This window comes from Caretta caretta, chromosome 6 (assembly GCF_965140235.1).
Source record: "Caretta caretta isolate rCarCar2 chromosome 6, rCarCar1.hap1, whole genome shotgun sequence".
NCBI classification, from domain to species: Eukaryota; Metazoa; Chordata; order Testudines; family Cheloniidae; genus Caretta; species Caretta caretta.
This window is the reverse complement of record NC_134211.1, coordinates 99,536,520-99,550,462: the sequence shown is the minus strand read 5'-3', so window position 1 is coordinate 99,550,462 and position 13,943 is coordinate 99,536,520. Positions and strand designations below refer to the sequence as shown.

General features: G+C 43.1%; 2 protein-coding genes across 10 annotated transcripts in view; one reads left to right on the top strand and one right to left on the bottom strand.

Moving 5' to 3' along the window:
- TDP1 (tyrosyl-DNA phosphodiesterase 1) overlaps positions 1 to 12,674 on the bottom strand; it is a 118,626-nt gene extending 105,952 nt beyond the window's left edge. For all 4 annotated transcript variants that reach the window (XM_048853971.2, XM_048853974.2, XM_048853972.2 and 1 more), the window contains exons 1-6: positions 12,584 to 12,674; positions 9,600 to 10,153; positions 7,707 to 7,750; positions 6,795 to 6,850; positions 2,964 to 3,060; positions 2,039 to 2,073 (exon numbers count right to left, since the gene is read on the bottom strand). In XM_048853971.2, the coding sequence (XP_048709928.1) occupies positions 2,039 to 2,073; positions 2,964 to 3,060; positions 6,795 to 6,850; positions 7,707 to 7,750; positions 9,600 to 10,149 (782 nt within the window). In that variant the 5' untranslated portion in view covers positions 10,150 to 10,153; positions 12,584 to 12,674. The remainder of the gene's footprint in view (positions 1 to 2,038; positions 2,074 to 2,963; positions 3,061 to 6,794; positions 6,851 to 7,706; positions 7,751 to 9,599; positions 10,154 to 12,583) is intronic.
- EFCAB11 (EF-hand calcium binding domain 11) overlaps positions 5,900 to 13,943 on the top strand; it is a 131,913-nt gene continuing 123,869 nt past the window's right edge. The window contains exons 1-2 of one of the 6 annotated variants that reach the window (XM_075129828.1): positions 5,900 to 6,059; positions 6,337 to 6,386. Coding sequence is in view for 5 of the 6 variants with exons in the window: in XM_048854739.1 (XP_048710696.1) it covers positions 12,870 to 12,929 (60 nt within the window). In the remaining variant the exon portion in view is untranslated. Of the gene's footprint in view, positions 6,060 to 6,336; positions 6,387 to 12,803; positions 12,930 to 13,943 lie in introns of those variants that run through there. The other 5 variants (XM_048854739.1, XM_048854737.2, XM_048854741.2 and 2 more) reach the window with 5 other exon arrangements.

Genomic DNA, 13,943 nt, shown 5'->3' with positions numbered 1-13,943 from the left:
CTTCATTTCACCTTTTTATAAAAGTTTCCATAAAAGTCAGTAACCAATTTCAACAGAGCTAGGTGTTGTAATGTCTGAAATCCAAGAAGTACCTTTTTTCTATCTCAAACCCAGAAAGTGTCCAGTAACTAAGGAAGTTTTCTACCTTTGGCTTGCAGGTTGCAAACTCAATACTCTGCTACACCGAGTTGTAAAGAGTCCATTTGTGACAGTTTTCCCATTTTCCAAAACTCCTATCTGGAGCAGTTACTTAAAAATCCAACCCTTTTGCTCCCAGTTTTGTTTTCTTTTTCTAAAGCAAACCTGTTTTATTCTCCTAGAATTTTTTTCTAAACCAAAGAATAGATAGGAAAAAGAGACATCAGTGATGTCCTGAAATTTCACTCTGCAACAGCCTTTTCTGACATGTCTGAAATCTAAATTGTACAGGAATAAAACATGCCACTGGAAAACAGCAATGATATCAATATGGGGGAGAAGAGGGGTCCCAAACCATATAGCAGTGGCCTTTCTCCTCTGTTAAACTATATGTGATCATGGGACGATGTATACTGACATAGCATCAAGGATTAAAATTAATCCCAGGTCAGATAACCTGTAAACCAGCATAGGCACCATTAAACACCAAGTTATTATTGCTTAAGTAGTGCTTAGGGTATTATGGGTACCATCTGCATTCAGATGAATTGCACCATAACTGTTTTGTTTTAATAACAGAGAAAAGTTCTTAGCTTGTTTATCAGTAACAATGCAGAAAGGACACTTGTGGTTTATTATCCAATGTTCAGGTTCCAATCTTGACAGTGTCACAAGTGTCATTTTTCAGCAATACATCCTGTCAACCACAGGCATACTATAAAATGCCAGTTTCATCTTAAATATATACATACATACGTACACACCATTTAAAACTTTCCAAAGAGACATCAGCTTTCTTTTAAACTTGCTTTTGTAGTGAATGGCCATTAGTCCAGATTTGTAAAGATACATGTTTATATTGCGCAATAAGCAAGAACTGTAACTGCAAAAGTGAGTGCAGCGTATTTGAGTGGCCTACTGAAATCTGTCCAAGATTGATTACAGAACAGAAGCCTTAATTTCTGGACTATGTGCAAATTTGATTTTCTGCTACCTTCAGTTTGCTGGCTAAGCAATTATCCTTGTAAATTTGCAAGCCCCCCCTTTCCCACTTTTCTTTTTTAAAAAAAACAGCCAGCATGTTTTAATCTCCTAGAATAATTTTTTTTTAAATCAAAGACTAGAAATCCATGACTTATTAAGTGAGAAAAAGAGTAACAGGCTAAAAACATTAAGTCTCCTTGAGAGTTAGTTATGGATGAGAAATGAAACAAAGCACTGTGATCCTTATAAATAGGGCCCTACCAAATTCATGGCTGTGAAAAACACATCATGGACCATGAAATCTGATCTCCCCCACACTATATGGCTATCGTAGGGATGGGGCAGGGCTGGGGACACCCCAGCTGGGAGCTCCTACCATGTGCCAGGCTCCAGGGGACCACCCCCACATATCCTGTGACCCTCACTTCTGGCTGCTGCTGGCAGTAACGTTGGCTTTAGAGCTGGGCGCTGCCCAGCCAGAACGCAGTGCTGCTGCCAGCAGCAGAGCAGAAGAAGAGTGGCAATCCCGCAACCCCCCAAAACTTCCTTTTGGGTCAGGACCTCCATGGTTACACCACCACAACACTGTGAAATTTCAGCTGTAAACATCTGAAACTGTGAAATTGACTATTTTAAAAATTCTATGGCCATGAAATTGACCAAAATGGACTGTGAATTTGGTAGGGCCCCACTTATAAACATTTGTAAATACCATGGGGAACACTATGTAGTTCTTTGAAACCTCAGTCTCTACCAATGTACAGACTAGCCTTTAAATTCAAAAGCATCTTTATAACCCAGCTTTCCCACCCTATGAATTGTTCTTTAAAGCATTAGAGATAATGCATACATTTTATACAGCAGCCCCAGCATTATCTTTAAAACTGGACTTTCCTGCTTCACAGCAATTACTTACGTGTGGTGGGTTCCAAAGGCAATATCCAGCTTAGCCTAGAACAATGAAAATTAGGTAATTATTTCATTAAAAAAACCAACATCCTAATACAATCAAAAAGAGAGAAGGTTGCAGCTTGCATTTTGCTTCAATTACTGCTCTCTAGTGGAGAAATCACCAAATTACAACACAGCCACTTTTACCCCAAGCACCTGTAGATGCAATCTCCAATTGCTAAAAGTGAATGATCTTTACATATTACACCATTCACCATTATTGTGACTGAGACATTAGGCCAAAGTTCTTTTGGTATTGTAAGAGCAGTGTTTCCAAAGACACTCAAAGCCTTCTGGGGTGTGACAGCTCTGTTGCAGGCAGTTAAAATTAAGGTTTATTTGATGTGGGAGAGAGGAGCAAGACATACAAGAAACTACAGATGAAAGGCAATTCTATATTTCTACACTGTTTATTTACACTGCCCAGGGAGAGAGAAGCAACCCCTCAGACCACTCCAGACCGCTATTTTGGGAGTACGTTATTTTAATTTGTTAATCACCGGCATCTAGTAGTTGCAACACCAAAAGTCACACCTCATTTACATATTCAAATACATAACCATGTCTTTAGGAGGAGGTTTTGTTTTGTTTTTTTAAAGAAATGGCTCTCTTATTTCAGTAATAGGTTGAATATAAAGCATGCTTATTGTGGAGCCCATAAAACTTGTAGGATTTATGTTCAGGTACTGAATGACATTATATACAAACAAATCCTCTACCATACATAATACACTACTAGGAAAACAGTGTGAAGACAAATGGAATTTTCATAAACACCATTTGCCCTACAATATTATGATCTATGCTAGCATAGTCCTTTGTACTATGGTATTCCAGCAGAGGTTACGATATTGTCTTGTCAAAAGAAGGATGAGTTAAGAGTGAATTACCTGGCAAAGGCGGACATTTTCATATGGGTGTGCCTGTGCATGCAGTTCAGCCTTGGATTCTCGCTTTTCACCATGTACTATTAATAATGGTTTTTTCCTTAAAACAAAATTAAAAAGTGATGATTTTAATAAAAACTTTATCAGGTGGGTTAGCAGGTTACTCAGAGGCAGCAATCTACCGTAGCTGCTCTTTCATGTAGCTACAATTTCTGGTTCCCAACTCCCACACTCTAGCAAAGAAAGGGAGGTATAATTTGCACTGCCAATCAATAACACCAAGGAATTAAAGAAGTGATTAGGATATAAGCTTCTGAGAAAGAGGTGCTACAAACTCAGTTGGAAGAGAAGCGGGAGCGGTTTAGAGACCATAAGGGAAACTGTCTCAGAAGGCAGGCTTCCAGCTTTGTTGTAGCTGTGCTGGTCCCAGGATATGAGAGAGACAAGGTGGGTGAAGCAATATCTTCTACTGGACCAACAACTGTTGGTGAAAGTGACAAGCTTTTGAACTACACAGAGCTCTGGGTGACCTGAAGAAGCACTTGATGAAAGAGACAAGCTACATGGATGTCTTCTTCAGGTCACCCAGAACTCTATCTCAAAAGCTTGTCTCTTTCACTAACAGAACTTGGTCCAATAAAATATATTGTCCACTTTTGTCTCTAAGAAGAAAGCAGCAGATAAAATCCCCTTGGAAGATCTTAGATTCAGAAGCATTGAGAAAGGCTCCCTTAGGTAGTGATCTGCATAGCACTCCTGCTCAAAGTTCACCACAGCATTTTGACAGTCATATTCACTCCCTAATGCTCCACTCCATTGCATTTCTAGTGTGATGGAAACAGCAAAGTGACATTTAGGAGAATGATGTACACATTTTGTTTAGAAGCCTACAGCACGCAAAGATAAGGATGGAGTGGAGTGACAGGGAGATATTAACAATAATTGGTATTGTGATAGCACCCAGAGGTCTATCATTCAAGGTGCTATGCAAACATACTCGCTGCCCCAAATGACGACCAGTCTGAAAAGACACGAAACGAAGGAAGGGGGAGTGAAAAAACAACATACCAACAAAATAGTCCATAGAGCAACAGGTATTTTTTTTGTTAATTCCTCCCGTTAACACACACACAGGGTCTAAGAAGGAAGAAAGCAATAAGCCTGGTTCAAGTCCCCCCTCTGCCTAAGGATCAGCTACTTCTCAGGTGAGTGGTCTAACCACTGAACTAGGATATATTCTGATACTGGGCTTCCTCAATCTGTCCTGTTGAAGCTTCATTGTTAAAGAGTCATTGGAACAGGAGGACTAGCTCGTGGGTCTCCCACATCCTGAGTGAGTGCTCTAACCACCAGGCTACAGAGTCACTCCTGCTTGCTCTCTCTCTCTCGCCCAAATGACTAATTATTCATTCAAAGTGGAACAGCTTCAAACAGGAGAGAGCAAGGGAGCCCCACATCAGAATAAAACAGCAGTTAGGGCACTCTCCTGAGAGGTGGCAAATTCCTGTTCAAATCCCTTCTCCCCTTCAGGCCAAGGGAAAACTTGAACTCTGGGTCTCCCACAACCTAGGTGAGTACCCTCACCACTGGTCTAAAAGTCGTAAGGGAAGGAAGGAGTTTCTCCCCCTCCCGGCTTCTTCCAAAAACAGCACAGGAGCCTAACTCCAGGAAAGAGTCTCAGTTGAGAATGGCAGAGATATTTGCCTCCCTGCAGCCTGGACTTAGATGCCTATACCTTCATGAGATAGGTGGGGCTTAGCACACACCCTCTTGTTGGCATCTCCCATTGGCTAGCTTAGCAGCTCCTTGCCTAGCATAGCCTTGCCTAGCTGGGTTTTGTCAATTGTAGTCTAAGGTGCCTCTCTCCCCATTTATTCTGTAGAGAGCCCAGATGCAAAACTCAGGGTTTGTGAATCAGTGATTTTATAGGTGCCAAAATGTTGGGTGCTAAGACATTCAGCATTCAACACTTAACTCCTTTTGTACATCCAGGCCATACAGTTTTAGGGCTGAAAGCTATTCATTTATTTGAGCCTGCCTGTTAGTATGCTTCTCCCTGCTAGTTTGTATCTTTTTACCAGCCACAGAAGTACCTTGTTGTTTTCTTCCTACTTAGACCCTTTGTGTGTGTGTGTTAGTTAAAGGGAGGAATTAAAAAATGTGCCTATTGCCACACAGACTATTTTGCTTGTATGTTGTTTTTCACTTCCCCTTCCTTTGTTTCTGGTCTTTTCAGACTGCTCATCATTTGGGGCAGCAACTATGTTTGCACAGCACCCACAGAATGATTGGACTCTGACCCCTGGGTACTTCACAATCCCAAATAATATTATCTCCCCGCCACGCCACTCCACTCTATCCACAAGTGTGCTGTAAGCGTGACCAGAGTCCTCCTACTAGATCAGGCCCTGCATGTGACTTTGGTGTTCGAATGCCTATCTTACCCTGGTTTGTGAATTGTTGTAGGGCTTGCAACACTGTATGGAATATGTGTGACCATTTATAATATTACTAATACCAGTATTATAAAATTGCCATGAATCTTATACAAGATATGCCATGTAAGGGATCAGTAGAAAAGTTAGGATTTGCCAAGTGTGATAATCTTGTTTATATATTTGTATCGTCTTTCTATTGTGTTATAAATGTGCAATATATCTGTATCTCAAACCTGTGCCATTTTTCTGGGTCACATCCCCAGACAGTTTGACATCAGCACCATCTAGCCAGTTGGATGGGCCATGAAGGGCAATCAGCTATACAATGAACCCATTAAGAGAAGCCAGGGGTTTCTTATGAGTCAGCAGGACATGTAGAGACATGCTGGTGACCAGGGGACTCCCACATGCTGTAAATTTGTGTTTGGGACAAAGTAAGTACAAGCGACATAGCAAAGGATATAAAAAGGAAATTGCATCTTCTCCATTTAGTCTTCAATCCTGCTTCTCACCTTGGTAATTTCTCTACAAACTGAAGCATTGAACAAAGGAAAGGACTGACAGACCCATCCAAGCTTTGCATGCATTCCAGAGGGATTCTACAAGCCAGCAAACTCACAAATGCTGCTAAGAACCTGATATATGGACTCTGAAGTCTTACGTATGTATCTGACCATTTTGATGATTTAACAACTCTCTTCTTTTATTTTATAATAAACCTTTCATTTTAGATACTAAAAGATTGGCTGGCAATGTGGTATTCTGGGTAAGATCCAAACTAATATTGATCCGGTAATGTGGCTGGCCCTTTGGGGATCAGAAGAACATTTTATACAGTGAGCAGAGTTTTTAAATAATGCCTCATTTTACTGGACCTATGAGCTGATTGGGAGCCAGAGAACTGGAATAAATGGGGCTGCGTGATTTCTTTTTTTCAGATTCCGGATAACCGGCGTGGGCGATCAGAAGCACAGTTCGTGACTAGTTGGTGAGTCCAACTTCAGTGTTAACCTCCAGTTTTGGGAGAATCTGCTCTCTTTTTTGCAGCCTGCCCTGTCCTTGACATTTTTAGTGCTGGCTAACCTAGGCACCAGCGGTCAGCAGACTTACACAGAAGATAGGCTCCCAAACACCTAGGGTGAGGCAGCAGTGTGCATGCTCAGAGGCAGAAACACAGGCACCTAGAAAACTTTTACAGCAAAAACTTAGGTGCCACATGAGTTCAGCAGAGTTTTGTGCACTGCAGTGAAGCTGAAACTGGGACTTAAGCACCTAAACCAGGGACCTAGCCACTTAACTCTTTTTGTGCATCCAGGCCTAAGTAATTTTCATGCTCACACACAAAAAATCATTATGATTGAACACAGAATTCTAAAATATCCTGAAAAAGTCATACCTGAATTCCTGTGGATACTGTCTTATGAGCCATTCCACATCTATACAATAGTTAAACTTACAATGGAGAGAAAAGGAAAGGCCAGTTAAAAAAAGGGCAAAGACTTCACTAAAGCAGCAACTACAGGGAGAAATATTTTGCACTGAAAATTACTGGTGTGTACAGCAGTACTTATTATGTTTTAGAGTACATTTCAAGTAGGGCTGGCAAACTATTAAAAATAGCAACTAATCATGAGATTAATCACACTTAATAATAGAATACCAATTTACATTTATTATAAATATTTTGGATGTTTTTCTACATTTTCAAATATATTGATTTCAGTTAGAACACAGAATACAAAAAGTGTACAGTGCTCACTTTATATTATTTTTCATTACACTGCTGTGGGGAAAGACTCCAGCAGCAGAGAGGCAGCTGGATACTACACTGATAAAAACAGGATCATGGGAGTCACTGCTTGGAAGCATAGAGCGCAGTGTAGGGTACATACACAAAAGATCCAGCGTGTCCGTACTCTACTCACCAAGGCTGTACTTCCCCAATCTACACTGCTATTGATATCCATGCTAGCTGGGCATGCAGTGTTTGTACTCTAAATGCCACTGAAAGTGAAAACATAGCCTAAGATGAAGTTTTTTAGGATTAGCCTGAATTTTGAGCAGAAGAGAGAATATTTCACTCAGACATAAAATATGTCTCCTTCAGAAAGCGTGTGGCTTTTTAAGTATTTTCCCACTGTTCCAGTTATATTTAAATGGGAAGGGCTAGATTCTGATATTAGTTACACTGGATGAGTCTAGAGTAGCAGCCTTGAGGTCAATGGAATTATATCAGCATAAACCATTGAAAGTGAGTTCAAAATTTGAAAGGGAAAAACAAAACAAAACAGCAAGACATAAAACTCACCTGAGCAGAAGATACAAGAGTCCCAAAGAGAGGAGACAAAATATCTATTAAAAAACAACACACTATTAACCACATCTTTATTTGTAAAATACTCATATACACTTTAGATCTTGTAACAATTTGTTAATTACTATTGCACATGGTCCTAGTAAAATGATAGGGAGACTTCCTCATCTAGATTGCTGGCTTAAATGCAGTCCAGACAAGCAGCATCAGCAACTGTTTGTGAAATAATCTGGGGTGACAGACCAGTTCATTGATTGTCTGTCTACCAAAAAAATAGCAAACTTGTTAGCAGAGAATGGAAGAATATAGTGAGCAATGGAGAATGAGCTACCCTGTCACCTCTGAAGGTAGGCCCTCCAAAACAGATTTGAAGAACATCAGCAAGGTAACGTGAAGATATTTGTACTGATACTGTCCATACTATGCTTGTGCTGGACACGAAGGACTTGAGTCTCCTGACAACAATTCAGCATTTTCCCACTTTTTTTTTTCTTTTTTGGTGGTGGGGGGGGAAGGAGGAGGAGAAGCAAATGCAGCTAGAGCACAGAGACAGCCTCTGATCCTGCAACTGGATTCATAGAGGTCAACTCCTACTGAAGTCAATGAGGCCACACAAGAGTCTTATTGCAGGCCCAAGACAGAAGCTTCATATTCTTTGTGTACTAGAATTTATAATAGATTGCTCACAGATAATGCAATGTGTGAAGCACTAAAAGATTTAGTTCAAAATATAATCACATGCATGCTTTCCCAAAATATTATCAGATGAAATATTTTAAGACTCTTCCCACAAAACCTGGTTTTGCAGATTAAATGCACAAAAACTATCACCTAGTTCAGGGCTCAATCAAGCAAGATGCAGAGCACTTCTGAGAAAAGATGAAAGCCCTCAAGTCCCACTGAAGTCAAAGATGTGAGAATCCTCAGCATCTTGATTTACTCCTTTAAAATCTCGTGGTATGGATCCGTCAGACAACACATCAGCACTTTGGGCATACAACACTGGTGAGAATATTGGCTAAAGAATCAACCACACCCTGAGGCATGACTCTCATCACTTAATTTCATTGTACACAAGTACAGGGCTACAAATATGTACACTCATATTGGTACAAGCACTTCCATTTTGCTAAAGGTCAGCCCACAACTCTCATACTGAAATAAATGCACACTATGACTATTTAATTAAATGTACACAGACTGTTAGTGTAACATTGCTGCTGAAGTTCAAGATGTACAACATATGTATTAAGAAATATGAAGTTATTTTTTGCACATCAGCCATAACTGGCCTATTTATCTGGTGTGTCATCTTTGAAGTGTCAATACTCCACACAGAAGGAGTTATTCAACTTTGGGTTACACCCAGATCTCCAGTCATTTCTAGGACTGCAGATCCAAGAGCTTTAAAAGTTCAGCAATAAGAGCATTCACAGTGGTATAAGGCAATTGCAAATTTTGAGGGGTAGGTAATTCAGCACCTAGGAAATGCACTTTATTCCAGGGAGCCTCCAACTGGTGGGACTCCTAGAAGATCCTAATAATGAATTCAAATCCTTCTCCCTCAGCAGAACCCCAGAAGGAAGCAATGCAAGCACCATGCAACCTCTCTCAGGTAGATGCATTCCAAGGGTGCACTCTAACCCAGAGGCTGTATTGGGAACTGGTACCCAAAGGGTTATGGCCATAAAACACAGCTTATACCATCCATATATTACATATTTCCAAAAGAGGGACTATAACTGAATTTCACGACTTGTGTGTTAAGAAAGTCAAGCTACATTACAGTAATGCTTACACATACTTACAACACACATATACAAGAACGCTTTCTTTAATGCTCCCGTTCTACTTGAAACACTGTTTCTGTAGGAATTAAACACTCACCTTTTATGTGAAGGGCTCCAGAGTTGTATTTAGACTTAATACCTTTGACTTTAGTGACAAAGAATCTGAAAGGATTCCCTCCATTCAACAAATCCCAAGTGTCCTGGCCTTCACTTGCTACCTTATAATGTTTTTCTGGCTTTTGGCTCACTGGGAGCTCATTATCTTCACATCTATGTGAAGGCTGCTTTTTAGGTGCACTGAATTTCTCCACTTTGACTGCTTCCTTTTGTGCATGCTTCAGCTGACCTTCAGATTCAGGTTCCTCATCACTACTTGAAAGGCACCAGCCTAAACCTTCTTGGGAAGTTCTCTGGATTTTTGCTGGTGAAATCTCTGTAGAAAAACTTTTATCACTAAATTTCACAGGGGAGGCTTTTCTCTTTTGACCAACTTTTCTGGCCTCTGAACATGGGTACTGTGATCCACTAGTTTTGCCATGTCCACTGAGAGACAAAGAAGATGTAGATGGCTTCTCAGCATCATTTTCTTCTGTACTTTCATCACTGCTGGATACCGTCCATCTCCCATGCTCACTTTCTTGAGACATGTTTCTGAAAAAAACACCCACAAAAGCTGTGCTTTATGCCTACTGTACTTCTCACAAGGGCATTTTCCTTGCCAGAGCTTATTTACTCATTAACCATCCTGAACTTTCACCCTGCCTTTGAGATTTTCTTATTTAAGGGGTCATCCAGAGAGCTTCTCACTTAGAAATCCTCCAAATATGCAAGATTTAGGTTCCGTCTACATGTAAACTGCTACTGTGGAGTCACTCACTACAGCGACAGGAGGGGTTCTCCAATCACTGTAGTTAATCCACCTCCCCAAGAGGCAATAGCTAGGTCTACAGAAAACAGAATATATAGAATTCTTCAGTTGACCTAGTGCTGTCTGCACTGGGGATTAGATTGGTTTAACTACATAGCTCAGGGGGTGTGGATTTTTCAAACCCCTGAACAATGTAGATGGTTTGACCTAACTTTTTAGGATCGCTCTGGCCTTAAATCAAGATTTTAAGCCTGGGAGACAGACTACAACACCTACTGCAGGGGTTCTCAAAATGGGGGGTGGGACCCCCAGGGGGTTATGAGGTTATTACATGGGGGGGGGCCCACAGGCTGTCAGCCTCCACCCCAAACCCCGCTTTGCCTCCAGCATTTATAATGGTGTTAAATATATTAAAAAGTGTTTTTAATGTATAAGGGCGGGGTTGCATTCAGAGGCTTGCTGTGTGAAAGGGGTCACCAGTACAAAAGTTTGAGAACTACTGACCTACTGACTTTTGCAATGGGAGAGCACATCGAAATGACAGGCTACGAACCAATGGGGAAACCACTATTAAAAAAACAAGCTTGGGAAAAGAAAACCTTATTTAAAAGGCTGAAGCAGGAAAAAGGATTGAGGTTCAGGTTAATTACTTTCATAACCAGTTCAGCAACTATCCCTAGTATACTGCACATGTAACAACAGCCAGCAGGAAGCGAAAGGCAACTAGTTTATTAATCCAGGGGTCAAACCGACAAATGAAAGACCTGTATCAAAAGAAAAACTGTAAGGCTAATAGCCTCTAATCTAGAGCCATGATGCCTATAGGAAATCAGTCATAAACTAATGGCTAGATTGAGATAGCTGGCACTTATTTGTAAAAGAAGAGAAAAAGGTACAGTACATATACGTTGTATCTATTAGACCAGTGGTTCTTAACCTGGGGTGCACACACCCCCTGGGGGTGTGAGATGCCCTTTCTGGGGTGCGAGACATGCCAGATTTTTTAAGAAAGTAAATCATCAAAAACACAAATTAAGCACAGACATGTATGTACAACTACTTTGTTTCATCAAACCTATGTATTTATTAACATTATACATTTTTTACCGATTACTGTAATATACAAACAAAAAATATATCTAGGTTTAAAGAACTGACCTACTTCAATGATTTTTGATAAGGGGTGAGAGAACATATTTTGAGAACCAAAGGGGTGCAGGCTGCAGTAAAGGTGAAGAACTACTGTATTAGACTAAAAGAAAAGGAGTACTTTTGGCACCTTAGAGACTAACAAATTTATTTGAGCATAAGCTTTCATGAGCAATGAAGTGAGCTGTAGCTCATGAAAGCTTACGCTCAAATGAATCTGTTAGTCCCTAAGGTGCCACAAGTACTCCTTTTCTTTTTGCAGATACAGACTAACACAGCTGCTACTCTAAAACCTGTATTAGACTAGTATCAGGAGTAGCCATGTTAGTCTGGATCTGTAAAAGCAGCAAAGAGTCCAGTGGCACCTAACAGACGTATTAGAGCATAAGCTTTCGTGTGTGAATACCCACTTCGTCGGTATCCGTACATTCCTGAATTAGCTCTCATTTTGCAAAGACTTGTACACATATTTAACTCAGTAGAACTATTAGTATGTAAAGTTAAGCACGTATATGGGGTAGGGTCTTAGGGTTTGTCTACACATGGAGTTATTCCAGAACAAGCATCCTGTGTGGACACATTTATTCTGAAATAACAATGCCTTGACCCTGTTTAGTGTAATCCACTTTGAAAATCTCATGTATATATAGATGGTGTCCTTCCAGACCAGCTCCACCTAACGCCTTTTACTCTCTAAAGTCAAATTGTACATTCACCCAACTAGCTGTCACGTGCAGCCAAACAAACCCCTAGATTGAAAGCGCTTCGTGGGGAGAACCCTGCCTTTGTCCAGCACCCAGCTCAACACAGCCCTGGTCCCGAGGGGAGATACAGCCAACCCACTCGGGACCAGACCCCCCACTCCCAGCGCGACACGGGGAGCCCGCAGGACCATCCGCCGCAGAGGGGCACACGCCGCGGCGCTGAGCCAGACGGCCGGTACCGCCCAGGGCTCCCGCCACCCGCTGGGGCAATGGGTGCTCCAGGGCCGCTGCAGCAAGGGGCGCACGCAGCCGCATCCCCTGCACCGCCCCCGCTTCCCCGGGCTCAGGGACGCTGCTCACCTGAGCTCCAGCGCTGCCGGCGCCTGAATCGTCCCGCGCAGCGCCAGGTCACTTCCCGTTCCGGAGCGGGCTCCCTCCGGGTCCTATCAGCCGTCTGGTACGCGTGGGTCCCTTACGGAGGGCGGGGCCTGGGAAAGCCGGGGGCGGGACCATCCCAACCGCCTCAGCCAATGGCGGCTTCCCCTCGCTCCGCACCAATAGCAGGCGGCGTTGTGGTTGCCCCGCGGAAGTCAAGCGAGGCGGGCGGGTTGCGAGAACGGAGAAGGCGGGGGAGGGCAGCGGTGTCATGTGCGCAGCCCCCAGTCGAGCGGGGAGCGGCGGGTCGGGCAGGGAGCGTTACGTGCGGGTAGGTAACGGTCCGGGGCGCCCCGCGGGGGTGCGGGATCCCCCATACTCAGGGGGCCGGGTGCGGGCCCGATTACTTTGTAGGACCCGCGGCTGCGGGGGAGGCGGTCGCGGGGATAGTGGCCTGACAGTGACCGGGCAGCTCCGTGGGGCTCCAGCGGAGGGGTCGCAGCCTGGGCTGTGGCCGGCCCTCAGTTCCACCGGCGCGTTGTGACGGGGCTCGCCCTTGATCCCCTCCCCCCCCCCCCCCCCCCCCCGCCTCTGAAACCCCTCGGAGCTAGGCGTGCTGGAAGGCGGCGGAGAGCGGGAGAGGAGCTGGTGCCACCGCCGGGGGGGGGGGGGGGAGAAAATTCTGCTTCGCACCCAGCCGCTGGCCGGGGCACGGTCCCCAGTTCAGCAGCCAGTCAGCCGCAGATTTCCTACGCGTCTAAGGCTTTGAAGAACCGCCCTGTGTCTCCCAGGGAGCTGGAGCAGCACAATACGCACACCACAGTGTCCTGAATAAATGAATGCACTGAATGCATCCGATGGAGTGAGCTGTAGCTCACGAAAGCTCATGCTCAAATAAATTGGTTAGTCTCTAAGGTGCCACAAGTACTCCTTTTCTTTTTGCGAATACAGACTAACACAGCTGCTACTCTGACACCTGGATAAATCTAGGTTTCAGAGTAACAGCCGTGTTAGTCTGTATTCGCAAAAAGAAAAGGAGTACTTGTGGCACCTTAGAGACTAACCAATTTATTTGAGCATGAGCTTTCGTGAGCCACAGCTCACTTCATCAGATGTATACCGTGGAAACTGCAGCAGACTTTATATACACACAGAAAATATGAAACAATACCTCCTCCCACCCCACTGTCCTGCTGGTAATAGCTTATCTAAAGTGATCAACAGGTGGGCCATTTCCAGCACAAATCCAGGTTTTCTCACCCTCCACCCCCCCACACAAATTCACTCTCCTGCTGGTGCTAGCCCATCCAAAGTGACAACTCTTTACATAATCAAGTCGGGCTAT